The sequence below is a fragment of the Styela clava genome, chromosome 7 (genome assembly GCF_964204865.1).
Source record: "Styela clava chromosome 7, kaStyClav1.hap1.2, whole genome shotgun sequence".
Classification (NCBI taxonomy): domain Eukaryota; kingdom Metazoa; phylum Chordata; class Ascidiacea; order Stolidobranchia; family Styelidae; genus Styela; species Styela clava.
Genome location: NC_135256.1, coordinates 22626843 through 22645828, shown reverse-complemented (window position 1 = coordinate 22645828; position 18986 = coordinate 22626843). Strand labels below are relative to the sequence as shown.

The 18986-nt window shown below is 36.0% G+C and overlaps 1 protein-coding gene across 3 annotated transcripts in view; it reads left to right on the top strand.

The window, feature by feature from the left end:
- Positions 1–18986, top strand: part of LOC120328917 (uncharacterized) — a 43964-nt gene that overhangs the window by 13161 nt on the left and 11817 nt on the right. For all 3 annotated transcript variants that reach the window (XM_039395496.2, XM_039395497.2, XM_039395495.2), the window contains exons 4-12: positions 210–362; positions 1096–1193; positions 1284–2622; positions 3078–3147; positions 3457–3742; positions 12998–13125; positions 13320–13445; positions 13696–13768; positions 14967–15095. In XM_039395496.2, coding sequence (XP_039251430.2) covers positions 210–362; positions 1096–1193; positions 1284–2622; positions 3078–3147; positions 3457–3742; positions 12998–13125; positions 13320–13445; positions 13696–13768; positions 14967–15095 — 2402 coding nt within the window. The remainder of the gene's footprint in view (positions 1–209; positions 363–1095; positions 1194–1283; positions 2623–3077; positions 3148–3456; positions 3743–12997; positions 13126–13319; positions 13446–13695; positions 13769–14966; positions 15096–18986) is intronic.

Sequence of the window (18986 nt, the reverse complement as noted above, 5' to 3'; positions counted from 1 at the left end):
CAACTTGGTATTGAGGCGCCCAAAGCAATAATAAGCTTCAACGATAATTTCGTGTTTTTGTTGTTATCGTAATGTTATTGAATCCAATGTTAAAATCTTACTCATTACGTTAATATTCTGATTATTTCTTAATATCCTTGCATACAACAAATATGTTTATTAAAATCAGTGTTAAACAACTTCCAATCGTGTTTATTTTGTATTTCTAGTTATCATGATTCTACTGCAAAATGTCCAGAGTTGCCACCGAATTGTATATCACCGTTTGTTCGTGAGATCGATGGATGTCAGGAATGTGCTATGATTGGATGTCTCATGGATGATGGAAAAACAAAGGTTCAAGCTTCTATGGCTGTACAAAGGTAACCTGAAACAGTGTGGTGTTTTGTGAAATATTTCTTCGAGAATATTTCTACGAAATATTAATCTTCAAAACCAATGTGCTGTATTGTATTATATTTTACTGCTTTGAAAGTATTGTAAATACGAGCCGGCAACATACCAAGACAATTAGCAATAAACTTTGTTGGCATCGAGCTACTGTAACTGGCTTATTATAAACCGTCCAAATCGAGTTTATTTCGAGTAAGTTGCCCTTTGCATCTCCGGACAGCTGTTCTGGCGGCTTGTTTTGTTACATCAGCAGTTTGCTATCCCCTCTTTCATAATTCAAACATAGATAAATCAAGCTTACGGAGCCTAATTTGGTTTTGGCCAACGCTTCAATGGTGGTAATTTTGCTTGAAAGGGATTCCTTCGGTGACTCTGTTGAGCTGTTGTAATAACTCATCTAATCCTTTGATGTTCAAATTAACATTTTGCGGTTTCCGTCTCTGAAAGGCAAACAACCAACTGCCGATGCTATATGTCGGCTTTGTCCTCGCTATAAAGTTAAGGGTTGTACCTTGTAAGACATTCACTCCAGAATAACCCCGATAATTGTTGAATGCAAGCAAAAGGACTACAATGTGCTGTGATTACCTCGTTTTTCTAATAAGATGTACACATCTAAAACTAGCGATTTGTACTGCGTGTAGACATACATCATTTTAACAATGACATTGACTGAATTCAGTTATTTTGTTTAATTTGCAGATCTTCTTGTCAGACGTGCTTCTGTCCTCCCGGAGGCGGTGAAGTATTGTGTGGTTTTGAAGAGAACTGTGATCCGAAAACGCAACAGCAAAAAACAGGTAATACAATGATTTTACTTCAATTTTAAAATGAAGTGATGTTAGGCAAAACACTTTTTCTCATGTTAATTTGCCCACGTTTCACTTTAGATTCCCTTGCTATGGAGAGCTCAATACGTGAAATTAATTCACTGGGTCACAGCAGCGAAGCTGCGAATGGGTACGGAGGGTATCCTTACGGTAGTTATCCTGACTATGGAAACCAGTACGGACAAAATCCAAGTTCAGGAACAAGTGGTTCTCCTGCTATTCCACCGGTTGTGCCATTGGCAACTGGCAGTGATGGTTCTACCACGGATAAGGAAACCGGAGCAGACTCTAAAAGTGCGAGTAGTGACAGATCGAATGCTTATGGAAACTATCAAGGATACAATATGCCATATGCAAACCAATATGGTCAATATGCTTCGTACGGACAAACCGCACAGGGTTATGGTGGAAACTACATGGGATATGGCGGAAATTATGGTTACAACCAAGGCTATGCACAAAACGGATATCCTCCACAAGGTGTTGAATCTAGTAATGCGCAAAATACAGACGGATCTAATAGTCTGACTTCCGCCAGCCAACCTTCTAGTGATACTGGAGCAGGAGGTTACCAACAAGGAGGCTATCCGTATCAAGGTGCCTATGGACAATACGGTAGCCAACAAGCATATGTACCACCGCTTTCTAATGGCTACTCGTCTTATCCCATACAGGATCCTTCTGTGGGAAGCCAATCTGCCAGTGATGTGTTAAAAACGAACAAGCCGAATTCGCCCGATAAAAATTCATTAGATGCTACGTCCAAATCAACAGCAGATAGTCAAAACTACGGCGGTTACGGATACCAGCAAGGAAATTACGGGCAAAATGGCTATTATCAGCAAGGCGGTTATCAACCGTACCCAGGATACGATCCATATCAACAGCACTCACAACTTTCGACTGGGAGTGATGCAGAATCAGCGAAGTCACCAGAGTCAGCTTCGAATGACAAGTCTACAAAACAAGATGCACAATCGGCAATGTATGGACAGCAAGGATATGGAAATGGTGAACTTGGACAGTATGTTGGCGGGTATGACCCATACAATTATGCGTCACAATATGGATACCAACAGCCACAGACTCCCGGTGGGATGGGTACCGTCGATCCATATGGAGCAAAGTTACCAGGTCAAGAAACAGCAGACTCTAAATCCGTTTCTGATTCGAGCCAGCCTTCTTCCGCACCGGACAAAGGCGGAGAAATGTCCCAATATCCTACTGTGAATGGACGCGACAGTTCTTATCAAAACAATTTCCATTCGTTTTATCCTCACGGTTCACAACAAGGCCAAGGTTACCCCAGTCAGACTGGATCACAATATCAGCCAATGGACCCGTCTGGTTCACCCGGGAACTCACAGCAACCAATAGAAAGTGATGGAGCAAAAGACGTGTAAGTAACCTCATTATTCTGTTTGGAATATCGAAATATCATGATTCATTGATTCGGTTTATTCTCAAGTAGATAACACAAACCATTGGCGGCGCTATTTATGGAGGCTATGTTGTGACTGTTTGTCTCATCTACACTTTGCGTACTTTGTGAAGGTTACACTCGAATACTAGTATGCGAATCTCGATCTTACACGATCAAAGAAATGTTGCTTCATTGACCGCTCGGGACTTCTTATTGGTATTTTGATACATTTATGGAAATATAACACTTTGTGGAATATGACATATAGTTCCGATTACGAAACAGAAAATATAATCTGAAATCCTAAGGTTGCTCGTAATCTATTCAGCTTTTATTTCCAAAAGTAAAAAATTCGTAATAATGCTTGTTGAATTGCACAAACGATACAAGCGATAAATTTCATACGTTTACGTCATAGTTTTAATTTTCAGAAAAGAGACGAAAGAGACAAAGGCTTCCGGAAGTCGACAGATCAGACATAATACTCACCTTATAAACAAGGTAATCACCATTCTTGATATGTTTATTTCTGATCAGAGTGATCAAACGTTGAATGTTGTGTTTTGCTAGCTAAACATGGTAACACAATAGGAAGTTGGTGTAAAGAAAAAAATTAGGTAGATACAAATCTGAATCAGCGTCTAATATCATGGATAATTTACCGTTTCCTAAAGTTTCTGTTTATTTTAAGCTGTATCCCCAAACATAGGTAGTACGCATGGTTAAGTAGTGCGTGTGATACATATGCATAATCTTCAACTTTCCAGTGAATTTACATATATTGCAAAATCAAATCGAACAATTTTACAGGGAAGACTCACCCACCACAAATCCGTTGTCCATGTACCCAGTCCACCAACAACTACAAGTACTACGACAACTACTACTCCCACTACAACCACCAGAACTACAACTACTACAACCAGACCAACAACAACCACTACGACCACGACAAAACCGAAAACTACAACGACGACAACTAGACCTACTACAACAAGGCGAACGACAACTACTACCACCAGAAGACCAACTACCACAACTACAACGAGGAACGCAAGAAGATCTGAACCGAAGAAAAATAAGAATAATAGTGAATGTGAGTCGATTATATTTATAAAATTGTTAGTTTTCTTGTTTGCATCAATAATCGCAAATGCATAGTTCAAGTAGTTTATTCCACACGCTTTCAAAGTGACGCCGGCCAAAAAAAAAAGATCGTCGCGTCTCCGCGAAGTTCGCTAATCCGATCGGCGGAAACATTTTACGTAAAATTGACAACTTTGTAAACATAAAAACAATTTAAAGCAAGCTCAATTTGTTTTGTAAATCCGCGTCTTATTGTAAGTAACCGTAATGTTTGTAAACTATAGAGCTATTGATAACTTCTTTTTCTTGTCCAAGCGTGGACAACACATAAATGTGACTGACTTTACAAATTGGTAATGTTTGTAATATTTGTATATCACATTAAATACATTGCGCAATATTCTACTAGTATATATTATACATGGTTAAAAATTGGTTTTCTTCTCACATACCACAGACCTAGTTTTCTGGGTTTAAACAACTCGAACTTCAATTATGTTGCTCGTTAATTTTCCTGCTAGGTCGATATGTACTTGACCCAAGCCATTATGCTACTTTTTGTCATACTTTTCTCGTCATCCATGCCTCACCCACAAATAGATACTTTGAAAAACGTTGCCAAATTTATCTGCTGTTTTGAAGTAATTCGACTTCTAATTACTAACTATAGTATTACAAATTACTACATTGTTTTAGTAAATCGTGATTTTAGTTTTTCAATGTAGGAGACTCCAAGTGGATGCTTGTTTACATATCCGACTTGTCTCATTAGTAAATTTAAAAGCCTTATTGTCTGTCGGTGAAGCGACTAGAGAATTCCGGTTTTAGTACAATATTGCTTTCCGGAGTTCTTTTCGAAGTCCGAAGAAGATTGTGCATTGTTAGATTGCGCCTACTTCATTTTCACTTAGTCTATACAGACGTGGCTATACGAATAATTGTGTGTATTGTTCTTTGTAAAAATCTATATTTGCGAATGTGGTTATTTTCAGGCATTTGGATATTGAATTTATAATTTTGTCAACATTAGTTATTTAACACCGTTTCCCAATCTTTTCTGTGTTATCGCCGGTTCGCCAAAATATGTTACCAAACAAAGGACTCTTCCAGGAATTTCACGTCGCCTATTTTCTGTGCCAAAATCATCGTTTTTGTTGATATAGCTTCCTCAATAACATAAAATACTCAATGTATGCGACCAACTCATATTATTGAATATAACTAGATATCAACCCTTTGAGACCCATATAAGGCTCACGACCCAAATGCCGGATGCAATAAAGATGTAGCCTTATATGACTCACATTCTATTGGAGAACGATTTTTAAACGAGGTACCTCGGCAAATTGTGAGCCATCCATTTATCGAGCTTAAATACAGAGATTTTTGCGTTTGTCCGATACTGATATTATGAAAAATATTCACTCTTTTTTTTTGGCAAAACATTGATTTTTCTCACCGAAAAACTTTTTCATTAACTTCCAGATAAGGCTTCATCGATGGGCCGCCTGAGTCCCTCCCACGCGACACCAACGAGTCAACGTTACAGATATATTACTTCCAATAAACATAGGCGTCCAAATTCTGACTCAAATGTATAATTCGTCGAGATTTTTCTATAAATATTTGACAACAATTTTATCCCTTGCTTTTTTTAGAAGTATGAACCATTTTTGACCTGAGTCGTTTTAAACTCTCATGCACTACAAATTTGGGATTGTAATATGGTAGGTTCAACAAATAAGGTGACCAAAACTTTCAGTGAAAACTGCTATCGTAAATGTGTACTCTACTCAACATCCCACAGTTCAAGATGAAAAACTTTTTCATAATATCTGATACCAAATCCATAATTTGCTTTAATAATTGCCGGTTTGTTTATATATACCCCACACTACTATATAGTTTCTTTTTATTTATATTAATCACAAACAACCAATATGTCAAAATAAGGATACAACCTCAATAAGGGTTCATTATAGCATTTTCAACATTTAAACCTTCTTTGTGAATGCTAGGTAATAGAATGTTCACCGCAACTTGATTGGATTATCCGGTTTGCTTTTGAATGATCAATTTGCAGTTTTCCGAACTCGAATCCAGTTCATTGTATGAATGACCACTTTATGCGATTCAACATCTTGCGTAGGGGTATGAAAAATAGCGACAACTTTTTCACCATGTGAACTGTTTAGTCAATTTGGTCGAAAATAGACCAATTTTGATGATTTTTTCCAGTTTGGGTTACACACCACACTGACTTGCTTGGTCGGTGCTTCATTAGAGCAAGAATTTAAAAGAAGTTACATGAATAGGCTATTGAATGATGAAACCGTCAAAAGGGTCGTATTGTATCACGGTCTCCGCTTACTCACTGATTTTTTAAATCTGAAACGAGATTATGGTTCTAAAGTTTTCGAAGTGTGTGCGGAGATCTCCAACCCTCTCATTTCACACATATCGCCCGCTTGGTCACGCTTATTCATCCAGCTGTGAGAAAACATAAGTGTAAATCTACCTGATTTTCACTGTAAGTCACCGGCGTGCAATTATATCGATTATAACATATCCAACTCATGCGTGATCTGCAATTATAGTATGGAAAATTACCTTTGAATCACGCTTGAATAAACGTAATCAGTTTGACGAAATTTCTCGCAAATTTTATTGTTACTAACAAAAACATACTCAGCGAGATCAGACGCTCAGATTGAAAGTTTGGATTTGGGTCAAATCATCCGCAAAATTTATCTTTTGCTTTATTTTACTCATAACGACAACTGTACCACCGTGGGAACATTATTTCAGTCGTTTACACTTCTTCTGAGTAATATTTGGTATTCATTTAAGAACTCTACAAATATTTGAGGTTTGGTAGAAATCCTTGATTTTCCCAATCGAGACTCGAGATATTGAATTGGACTGTGTGCGACATTCCCCATGAGCTTTCTAAAATTCAATATTTTTCGATAACATATTGAATCGCATATTCATTATTGGAATATGTATAGTAAATTTTATTAACATAACTTATGATATGGTATTGTTAGCTATACCCAAGTCGATATTTAAATTAAATCAATTTCGACGGCGACACTCACACGTAGTATGTACACGGAAGCACAAGGGACGCGCTCGTGGTTTACATTATTTTTTCTAGTCATTGTGAAACCTATTGAAGACAGGATATGCATAATTCAAATATTATATCAAAGAGTTTATTTTACGTTTATTGGTTTCTGCCGGATATTTGAGTAAATATGCTAACTCTTTGAAGATCATTTAATCTGTAATGTACGAGTATATTACCACGAGACACACGCAATATTGGTTCAAATAAGTACGGGATTTGAAATATAAAAATAAATTGATTAGACAAATGGGTCCTTCCCCAAGAATTTAATTGATATACATGTCAACTTCATACAAGTTGTATGTCATCAGATGACTGATGATAGCCTGCCTCAAGGTCGGTATACACGACAGCAGTATAACTCGCCGTACCGCGACTTCCCGTGCTGTGTGGTACCGATATGCGCGATACCGTACCAGTATTGCTTGCCAGGCCGACAGGCATGTCATACCAATGTACCAGACTGGTGATATTACAACAGGGAACAGGTACCTCTTGTAGGACTGAACTTCTAACGTTATGAATGCAACTCGAAAACGTTTAAAATAGTACAAAACTTTCGATTGTCACATGAAATACCACCAGTTTTCTTCGGAAAATCACCGGGATGTGCAGAGCAAGACTGTCAGTACGGTGAACTGCGGTAAAAAAATGCTACTCGAACGTTCGCCAACGCAGACAAACGCAGCGCAACGAAACGCAGGCCCCCGCAGACGAATAAAATAAAACGGCGATGGTTTCAAATAGCGACTGTCAATAGAGCGACCACACGACAGCGATTAATATCAAACAACGACTGTCAATAAAGCGACTACACGACAGCGATCCACTTGAAACAGCGACTGCCACAACAGCGACATCACTTCTTTTATTAAACCCAAGGCTTACGCGCACACGCACTCTTTAATCCCCCCCCCCTCCCCCCACACACACAAACCTTCCATCCCCCACACCCTAACCCTAGCTTTGTATTGTCATTCCTGTACAAAAAAACCTTCATGACATATCATGTCACTTCCTTTTCTTGAAGTTATAAAATCCATTGGGGGAATTTTTCAAACGACCTTAAAATTAATGTGACACGACATAGCGTTACCTTCCAACGACCGACCAGGAAATTCAACTCAGTGAACACGAGTTAAGTCGCTATCATAACAGTCGCTGCTTTAATGCGGTCGGCATTTATACAATCGTTGTTTGGAATGTCGCTCACTTGATTACGTCGCTATTGTGAAGTCGCCATTATGACAGTCGCTATCCGGCCTGGATTACCAATAAAAGAGATACGCTTCGGTGAGTTCGCACACTGTCGTATATGTCGGCCTTAACTCTCACCCATATGAAGAAGCAAAACTTAAAAAATATTAAGAGATTATTTTAAAAAAAAATTATTTTCAAAATTTGTCCCAACTTACAAGTTAAGTCCCATTTATCGTTTGAATATATATTTTTACCAACTGTACTTCATGTAAACACATTTCATCGAGAAAGGCCACTTGAAAAAAACATTTACAATTTTCTTTTCTAACTTTGATTTTTGAGTAATTACGTCATGGTTTATTAGTCATTGCCCTCATTTAGTACTTAGTAAAATTACCAGCGAACCTTTAAATACAGCTTGAGACTGATTGGGTGGCGTAATTCAAAACCACTATAGACAGCATTCACCGTAAAATAACTAATTCAGTAATTAGTTATCGTTAATTTACACTTTCCTGCTTTTTAATTGATGTTTGACCCATTTTAATGAAAAGCCTTCCGCTCTAATTTAGAATCTTAAACGCTACCGTAGACGACAAAATATGATTTGATCGGTAATAAAAGAAAATCAGAACTTAGTATTGGAATTCCTACATAACCATTCATTTAGACAGATTCTGTTCAAAGTCCTTTGTGTATATTGAATGGATTATCTTCAAACACCAGTTAATGTTTCACTTTGAAAGGATTTTGAGACGCAATGTCTAGTCAGTAAATATATTGAAATTGAATTCAACTTTTTATTCACTCTTCGAGTATTTACCATTATCCATAAATATTCAGTATTCACATCCACCATGACTTTATCAATACTGGCAAACTTGACTTTTTATGCATAATGCACTCAGGACGTTGCGTAAGATTACAAGATATTTTGTTAGCGTGATATAATGCATTTCATACTAAATTTAGTTTCATCTTTTCCAAGTACCGCATTATATTCCTCGGCTAATTCAGAAATCCTCAATTAGTAATAGTTGCAAAATTATCTGCGTTCGCACAACAAAAACCATAATTCACAGCGTTAGTTGTAGGTGGATCTTGTTTGGCATATCATGTTGAAAATATTAAAAATATTCCGATTGGTATTAAAGAATTTAGGGTCAAGGGTTAGCTATTAGGATAAAGTAAAATATACGTTATCCCCATAATATCTCGTTCTCGACTATTTTGTCAATTATGGTTTAAGTGATTTGATACTATAATGATATTATTTTGTTTTCTCTAACCATAAGCCATCCTGTTTCTGTCTTTTACTGTCCTTTAACGCGAGCAATGTAGGTATATCAGTGGTTGGCTCGTTGGGGAACATCACTATTAAATAATTTCTCGTTGCATTGTCACAAGAAGATCTTAGTCAACGCACATAAAATAGTATCTTGTTTATATCTGGAGAATCCCCCACATCTAGGCTTTGCGTGAAATCAGTTTAACCTCTAGCTGTTTGCATGTATGAATGAACCTGAAAATATTACCTATCATAAGTCAAATCGAAGGTCAACCCGGGTTAAAATTTCAACAATCTTCGCTGCACAATAACCACGTGTTCACAATATTTCTACACTCTCCAATTTATGGGAAGATGCAAAAGGGTACTGAGGTTAATTAAGTGACGTCATAAGTGTACTTTTGCCCCCTCGGGTACATCAAAGTATTTCCTTTTTGTATTTGTTGTAGATTCTCTAACTCATGGGTTTATATAATATGAACGTTGCACGCGACGTGAACGTATTATCTCATGCTAAGAGGCTTAGTCCCCTGTTTCTTATGTACGGAATGTACAAAATAATTCTTATTTTAGATTTTGTCTCTATATTTAAAATTTTTCGATGATGCATCCATGCGTGCTGAGGTTCGGCAACCAATTTTTTGAAAGCATTGATGTTTGGCACTGATTGTTCGAAAATTTGAAAGTTAAGCACAGTCCGCTATGCGGGAATCTGTTTTTGAATAACGGAAGCTTGCTCCTTGTTGGCCACGTGCAATTGAATATGAATATATTTATAATAACAATAGACGGTACGGCAACTCATGGTATTTTATTACTGAAAAACCAATTCAGTAACATAGCAAATCAATACAAGGTATGTGAAATGGGCCCAGATACATCTTTTCAGTCATGCCATTGTCTAATTGTATGTACGTTGGACGTACCAAGCAGTGGTACAAAGCATATGTATCAGAGTTGATCGCCAATTATGATAACTTATTGATGTAATGTAAAAGGTTGAAGTCAATTTCTTTTTCGGCGGAGTTTCTGCATGTTTATGGCTTTGTTCTACAAAAGCAACTTTAATCAACTGCTCCACTGCGCTACTAGTGACTATTTAGGTTGTTCACTTCTCTGATTTCATAAACGACACGAAATCAGCTTCAGTCAGATACACACAGTGAAATATTGTACGGCACGGGCATTATTTCTGCGTGACTTGAAACTCTTAAACCTGCCAATTTAAAATCCGACCTGTCGCCATGTGCCTTGTCATAACATAGGACAGGATTAGGAAGGACCACACGCATTTCAACTTACAAATATAAAACAGATTATATGACATTCCTATGCAGATTGTGGTTCATATTATCGGCCTTAATAATCACCCACAAAGCCTGTTCAAACTCATTCATTTCTCATGGAATAAGCTTTTAGTTAATCTCGAACGAGAATCACTTAAAAAAAATCCACAATTTTTAGACATTAGTTTTCGAGTGCAACAAAACTGCGGAGAAATCGATGAAGTTTACGTATTTTGGGCTTAGAATAAGACATCTTAATTGGCAGTCTTTTCACCTTTTCAATGCCTAATAGCAAACCTTCACGACTTTGACGTCATTCTCTATCAGTGGGTTAAAAGTTGCAATTGGTTGATTCAACAACATAAAACCGGCAATTTCCATGAATAGAATGAAACTGACCATACAGTCATACTCTTGAACATTCATAGAAAACCCCAGAATCCGCACGTAAACGTTAATTCCATGTATTTAGCATTTTGATTTGTAAAGCAGTGTATGCAGACGTAATACGTAAATGCTTCATATTGAGGTATGATTGATCTATTCTTGATGTAATTTGAATTTTATGCAATTTGTTTACCCCAAAAGTTCAGTAAATTAGCTGTGATATTTTAAATATTTTTTGCGACATAATTTATCCTATTGAAGGCGTAGCGGATTATTCAACGCTTCTCTACTCTTTTCACAACTTGAAAAACAGCCGGATATATGCAAATAAAATAGGCTATATTTAACTACATTGAATAGAAACGTCAACTTTCAATAAAATCCGTTTGCCTGACTGGGATTTGAATTTATTGAGAGTGGAATAAACACCAAGAACCGGATGTTTTCACCGTTTTTAAAGAAGGTCGTAGTTAAGGTTAATGATGAACTACGCTTCCTTTTTTCTATTGGCTTTGAAAACGCCATGCTGCACTGATCTTTCAGTTAAGAAATGCTGAAACGAAGAATCGACACAAATTCAAACATGAAAAATTATCACACATACACATACTTTGTTTTGATAGAAATTGTTTCCTGAGTTCAATCTTCTTCCACACAGCCGAGGGTTTCTGTTTCAAAAAATCAAATACTCAAGATAAACATTGCTGAATCATTTGAATACCTGCACTTCATCATTGCAATATGCACTATACCTTTTACTGCGCGTGACTCCTACTTTGAGCCTTAGATTATTTATTTAACCTTTTCGTTTCCTCTAAATTTTTTTCGAAATCATAACTAGCTTTCTTCTCGTTGTGTCGGGCAAAGAGTTAATGTTCCCGCGTTAAACTCAAGTATCAGGAAATACATGTTAGTTATCTAATCAAATACTTAGCACCCCACTTTTTCAACTGTATAAGAGTCATTGTCACCTAGCCACAATGACATAGGTGGTTGTTATTCTATATACACGATTAGTTATTCAAAGCGATTTTCAGAAGAAAAATTACTGATACCTATGAAACTTATTTGTAAACTCTAATGCTAGCGGATACTTTTAAATGTGAACGAACAAATGGTAGGAAACTCAATAATATTCGTTTGTTGGTTGCGAATGTAGTGAATTTTTTATTGCCCTATTCTGAGAGTAAGTTCCGTTACCTTTGAGCGAGTGCAAGTGACCTTGTTTTGAGAAATATACGAAATAAACAAATATTCTTGTTTTCCCACAATTCTCAGAGAAAAACTAATAAATTATAAATTCATCGAGCGACAGGAGTTGCAGATTGGGGCATTTTCGTTCGTGCATTTATAAATTTAAATAATTTTAAATTTTAAAATTGATAGTCCTGAGTGTTATTCATTGTTCGGTTCTGAATTATTCATGGTCACAAGACCTATCGGTATTATTGTTTATGCATCGTCTCTAAGGTAATCAATATATAACTTTTACGCAAGAGGAAATCATTACTAAAGTTATGAAAAAAGGTTAAGAAACCTAGAATAGCGGTGAAGACTTTTTGTTGCAGTTTGCGTTAGGTCGTACGTTATAATAATTTGAAACTTCCCTTCATATCGGCCGAAAAGATATTTTTTAGACAGCGTTGTTTGAGTTTTGTTGAGCGCGCAGGCCAAGTGAAAAATATATTCAGTCTAGTACTATTTCGTATTGTTTTATTGATTTCATATTTGTCATAAATATAGGGAGGTAAAAATGATGAATATTCTAAAGACCGGGTCAGGCTTTGCTTGCCTAAAACTATCTTTCATAGTATTCTTATGCGGAATAAGTTCTGGGCAGGAAGGTAAGTGTCGTTCTTTAACCATAATTGTTGTGTAGATACTGAAAGTACTAAAGTTCTTTTCCATTTTAAAATTTTGTTATTCAGTAAAATATAGTTGTAAAATTTATGATATTCTAATTTTTTTCAGTAAATTTCGAGATCGTCTTGAATAGATGTTGCAAAAGAGGACAACAATGGGCTGTCTCTCATGCTATTTGTGCTGGACAATCTGCCTCTATTACTGGCACCCTGTCAAAGATGTGTGCTGTGGCCCAGGTAACAAACATACTTTCGAGACTTGATATTATGCGCTATAATACATAAATGTTAAGTTGGTTTTACTATATATTTGATAAGATGGCTGAGCAAATATGTGGCCCCGGCAGTATGAATTAAGATGTTATTCAATCAATATTTTTTCCGATATAGGTTTTTGTTCATCTCATATTAACTTCATTTATCTATGACAGGAAAAATGTTGCATGGAGGCCAAACAACAACAAAATTGTCAAGCTGGAATGGACAATGCTCGAAGTTTATCTATGTGTATTGCACCAAGCAGTGTAACCGGTACTTGTGGTGCCAATGAATATAAGGTGACGCCTGAAAATATGCGTGATGACATTTAATACTATACATAATGATATATCACAACACGTAGTATTTCAATAGAAAATACACGTTTAGGTATTGTGTATCTGCAAAAATTCTCCATTATTAAAGCGCATATTTTCGCAAAATTGCAATATATATTTCTCGTCAATATTTCCGTCAAGTGCTTACTGCTACAGTTGGAAATATTAGAATTTACTTTATTTTGTAATGCTTATAAATCTACTTGAACAGACCTGTTGCGATTGTTGTGAGATGGGACTGAAAGCTGTTGGACTCGGACTGAGTTGTGACGTCAAAATGTTTGGTAAGTCTTTCATGTTGGTGACTTTTTCCCAAATTATTCGAATGAAAGAGTCTTACTGGAAGATAATATAAAGTTCTTGTAAGACATTTATTGTTCCGTTGAAGCAAAAAATGTCAGATTTACAATAAAGATAACAGATTAATTTGTTTATGACTCTACATGCGTGACTTTTTGAAGGCATGTGGTCAATCACACCATCCTCCACAGTGTAACAAAAGTTCCTAGGAATTCACGCCAAACAAAACGTGAGATTTTCATGACGTTATAAAATAATGGCGATATACTACATATATAAACCCAGAGCCTCATCTAATTATTTTATTACATCTGTTTTAAAATTAGGTATTCTGGAAATGAACGTTGTTCTTCGTGTATAATTCGAAAATGTTGAATTTGAATTTGTTCGCCCTGATTCTATTTGGATTTTGCTTTGGATAGAGCATAAAACTTGAATATGTTCATTTCTTTGTTTTATACATACATTATAGGACATATAATAAACTTATACGTCATAATTACGGGTTTTATTTCAAAACATATCAACCCCAATTGATCGCAAACAAGACCACACATTTTGCCATTATAGTATACAGTTTTAAATATAACACGATTCATATGTATGAATTACATTTATCATTAGCAATAGGCCATTACCAATAAGGCCATATAGGGCACATAAACCCAAAACGTCTGATTCAATTGAATAATCATCGTTTGGTTGGCAAGTACTGGCTGTCGTCCTACTGTTTATTTAAGTAATCCGACCCAATCCTCGCAAAATATACTTAAATTAGACAAACGGAGTTTACCATTGTCATTTACTTTATCGATTGGTCAACAATACGGCCAATTGGTCAACTTTAACTGGACATTTAGAATTGCATTCATGATGTATAGTCCTTGGTGAGGCAGACAACACCTGGCCGAAAGAGATTGATTTTTGTGATTAGTTTGTGATGATTTCGGATTATTTTATCGTAAAATAGTGATATTATTTTGTAATTATTCAAAATCGTGCACGCGATATGTGTGATATTGTATTTCATTCGACACCAAGCGTAAATTTAAAGAGTAAATAAAATAATTTTCAGTAATATACGATCTGAGGTATAATAATTATAAATGCGGGGTAATATGGACGTTATCAATGAACGCTCACATTCAGATTTTATTTGAATTCTTCGTCATCCTATTACAGGTGAGCAATGTAACAAAGCATATAAAGAATGCTGTCAAAGATCAATGGCCGATACCGTCCTTCCACCAATTAGACTACCAGAACCTACAACAACTACATCAACAACAACTACTACTACAACCACCCCAAGTATGATATAATTTACAGTTTTGAAGGGCGTGGTAAACTGGTAAAACTTCGATTATTACACAATAGCGTTATTCGCCGGTTATGGTTTCTTCCTCCTTCCGTATTTCGATTTCTACGTCATCCAAGAAAGAGAGTTTAAAAACTTTAACACTATCATTGCTCGATAAACATACAGAAAATATTTCATGTCATGGTATATCGACTGACTATAATTCAGTTTCAAAATATTAAATTACTTATAAGATTATTCAAATTTTCGCAAATAGGATTTAAAAAAAAATCAAAATGTCAATTTTGACAGCTCTTTTCAAAAAATGAAATCAATACATCCGGTATGCCTTTCCTACGTTTTCTATCTGAACTCCTATTATCGACGTTGCTGCAATTCGCACATCCTGTCCATTAGTCGACAATGTCGCTCATTTTCGTTCATACTGGATTACAAAGAATGCGTTTATCGTTATCGAACCTGGAAGCCTCAAACCTATTATTAGTAAATCCATAACGTTTAGCTTCCACTAATGACTCAGTGATGGAGAGCATTATAACTTTACAAATTGAGCGATAATCTTCCCATGCGGTTTTTACCCTGTTCTTATGTTCCTATGGTTTAAAAAAAAACTGAAAGTGAAAGGTCGCCAGTAATAATTCTATTAAGATCTCCTATGGTTAGAGTTTAAATCATGAAGATTTGTATATGCCCATGACAGAACGGAATGAACTATTTTATATTAGCTTACGTGCAAAGAGGTGGTTAAAACAATCTCTCAACAAGCGTCGAATTTGATACCTGATTTCGATATCGCTTACTCCCTTTGCGTGCGCGTTGGAAAACTTTAACAGCATTTGAAAACAAACTACGCGATAAGAAGTATGAAAGACGGATGCTCGACAAAATCTTTTTCACTTGCATTGGTCTTCATATCCTCGAAATTTGATCCTATGGATAGCAACAAACTATTTTACACCAAACCGATATGCGCGCACCTGTGGAAACTATCTTTATGATCAACGTTATATAGCACTGGACAACATTTCAAGGTCGCACTCGAGGTGCACTGTGTGAAGACAGGATTAGACTTTGCATAATCAGTAGATTTTCGGAGGAATTTACAATTTTTGATTCAAAGAATATCGTTTGCAAATGTAATTTTGAAATAAGAAAAAATGAATAAATGCATTAAAATCGCTATTATCAAGTAGCATCATTTTGCCATATATCGTATACTTGTAGGAACTTTGTAAGATTCGATGCTAACAATGCCGTTATCAACCGTCCGCTGTGATAGTAGTAAAGTAGAAATATATATGTGGGGGATGTGTAACAAAGGTCTTACTAAAAATAAACTATACACTGATCCAATAAGTAAATTTTGTGCATTTACATACCTCAAATTAATATACCGGAACTTATCCATTGACCGCACCTATATTAAGCCCTCTTGAGTTTTTGAGGCGTTCAGCATTGCACCCAACCCTCCATTTACCACCAACTATGCCGTTTGCAGACGACAAGTAGCGATAAGGGAAACCTCAGGAAGACTAATGTACTGACTACTGAGTATTTGCTACCGCAGATAGTTTTGGAATGTGAAATATTCCAATGCAAATTGTTCCCGATTTATAATAGGCCTGAGAAATAATGCATTGCAAAAAGGTTTAAACTGACCTTCGTTAATTCACGTTAAATCAAGCAAAGTTTTGGTGATATGTATAAAAATCAAATATATACTTAAACATTTCAGCCACAAAAATGTTCAGAATTTTTCAGACTAGACATAAAGCTTTCGAGCTAAGATTCATTGGCATACCAATTACCATGCTGTGATAAAACTTTAAACGTTTGAAAGGTAATTTAGCTGGAATTGAAATTCGACAAAAAAATCTCGCGGGTGATGGACATCTCTCCATCTCTGTTAAATTTAAACGATTTAACTAACTTGTTTCAGGGTATATTATCAAAAATAATATTTATTATTTGGACTCACATTAATTTATTTCTAATCACTTGCTGTTTATTACGATACTTCGTGAAACTTTCTCATCAAGTCGATATGTCAGTTTTGGATGTTGTTAACATAAATCTTTATGAAAAGAACACATTCCATGCCACGGGAAATTCGCGTTCGCGCATTATTCTTCATTATATTCATTGAAACTTAGATTCTCTCTTATACATAATCGTTCGGTAATCCGCTTTCGTCATCTCGTATGATAGATAGCTATTTTTGTATCTCAATTCTTATTCCCAAATTAGTAGAACAGCTCATCGCCACATAGTTATGATATATGATAGTAAATATTAATATTTAGCGCATTACATCATTGCCACAGTCAAATTTCGTACCCATGTGGGGTCTCGTGATGAAATTTAAACTGCCTGGGACGGAGAATAGTTACTTGTATTTTGAGAAGACGCAATGTTAAAAGTTTTATTTAAGCACTATTTAAGGACATTTTCTCTAAGCCCAAATGCGGGTTTTCTGAAAATCCCTGAAGACTGATAATTCTGATTGATTAGCTGGTCCGAACGTGGATATGGTTTTAGGCAATCGTCTATATGCGTGGCCACATATAAATAGCTAATTTGAGCGCAATTCATATACTTTCCATACATTCAACTTCTCGATAGCACTCAAATATTGACTTTTTTGGATTTTTGCAAAACGTTAGCTTTTGAACCATGTTATGAAAGCTTAATTAGCATAATCGATTGCCCGGCGGTCTGACAAGGTTTCCAATTATTGGTGCCCATATCTGTCGAGTCGCTGTTTTTAGTTCCAGTTTATCTGAATTTATTTGCTTAAGATGAATTCGTTTCAAAGAAAAATTAGTCGATGGTTATACTGAAAATTTTGAAATGCTTTTCTTAACCCCAATTGCAGCAATGCAAATATATTAAGTCGAATATAGTTAGTTGGGCTTAACATTGGTTAGTTTATTTGCACATTCCTTTGAAAGTCATTGCTTACATTTTGTGAATTATAGCAACGATTGGCATAAGGTATAAAAATCGCTGGAATTCTCTAAACACGCACGCTATTGCGTAATTGATGAATAGATAGATAAAGTATACTTTAATAAACAGCGTAAGAGCGACAGTGCAAAAGTGCGCCACGGCTTACGGTGCGCTTTTGTCTTACCGCTTGCCCAATATACTATAGTATATCAAAAGAACATCAAATAACTTTAGTTCCGTTTGATGTTTGATATTAGACAGACGTAAATAGACTCCGTGGGAGCTTTCATTCTGTCTCTGAGTTAATTTTCGTTAAGTCTTGAAAGGCTCGACAGAGGAACCCCGTTGCTTTCGAAATGATTCTGTGTTGTGTGCCAGCGATTTGTTACCTCGGGTTGAAACAAGGGTCAACAACGCCGGACAAATTAGGCTAGTGTACAATTTAATGGTGCCAAACTATTTCATCATATTATAAATGCTGATTATTGTAACAGAAAATCATATATATTTCCAAACGTGATGGGAACATCTAACTCCTCAAATTCAATATTACGACGAGAAATCAATGCTCAAAGTGTCGTTGTTTGTGCGCCTCTTGGTATCGAATTCTATGTAAGGTCATATATGCATACTAATCACCTATTATTACCGATCTAAAATTATTGCAAACCAGTTCTCTTTTCAAAATATGTCTGAGCGTTTCGTTTCAATGCTAGTCGAAACAAGGTCATATCGAAATCACGAAATCATAAATAGCTTACCAATTAAAAACATCCAATCGAGGATGACATGATCTGATGAGTAACAGTAACTATTTTAAATTAAAAGCCTTAAACGGTAGAAATGTATTACAATTTGGCAACGCTGATCCAATAGCGACCAAATGAATCATTATATTACCTTGTGCCAAACACCAAAATCGTTTTATAAAC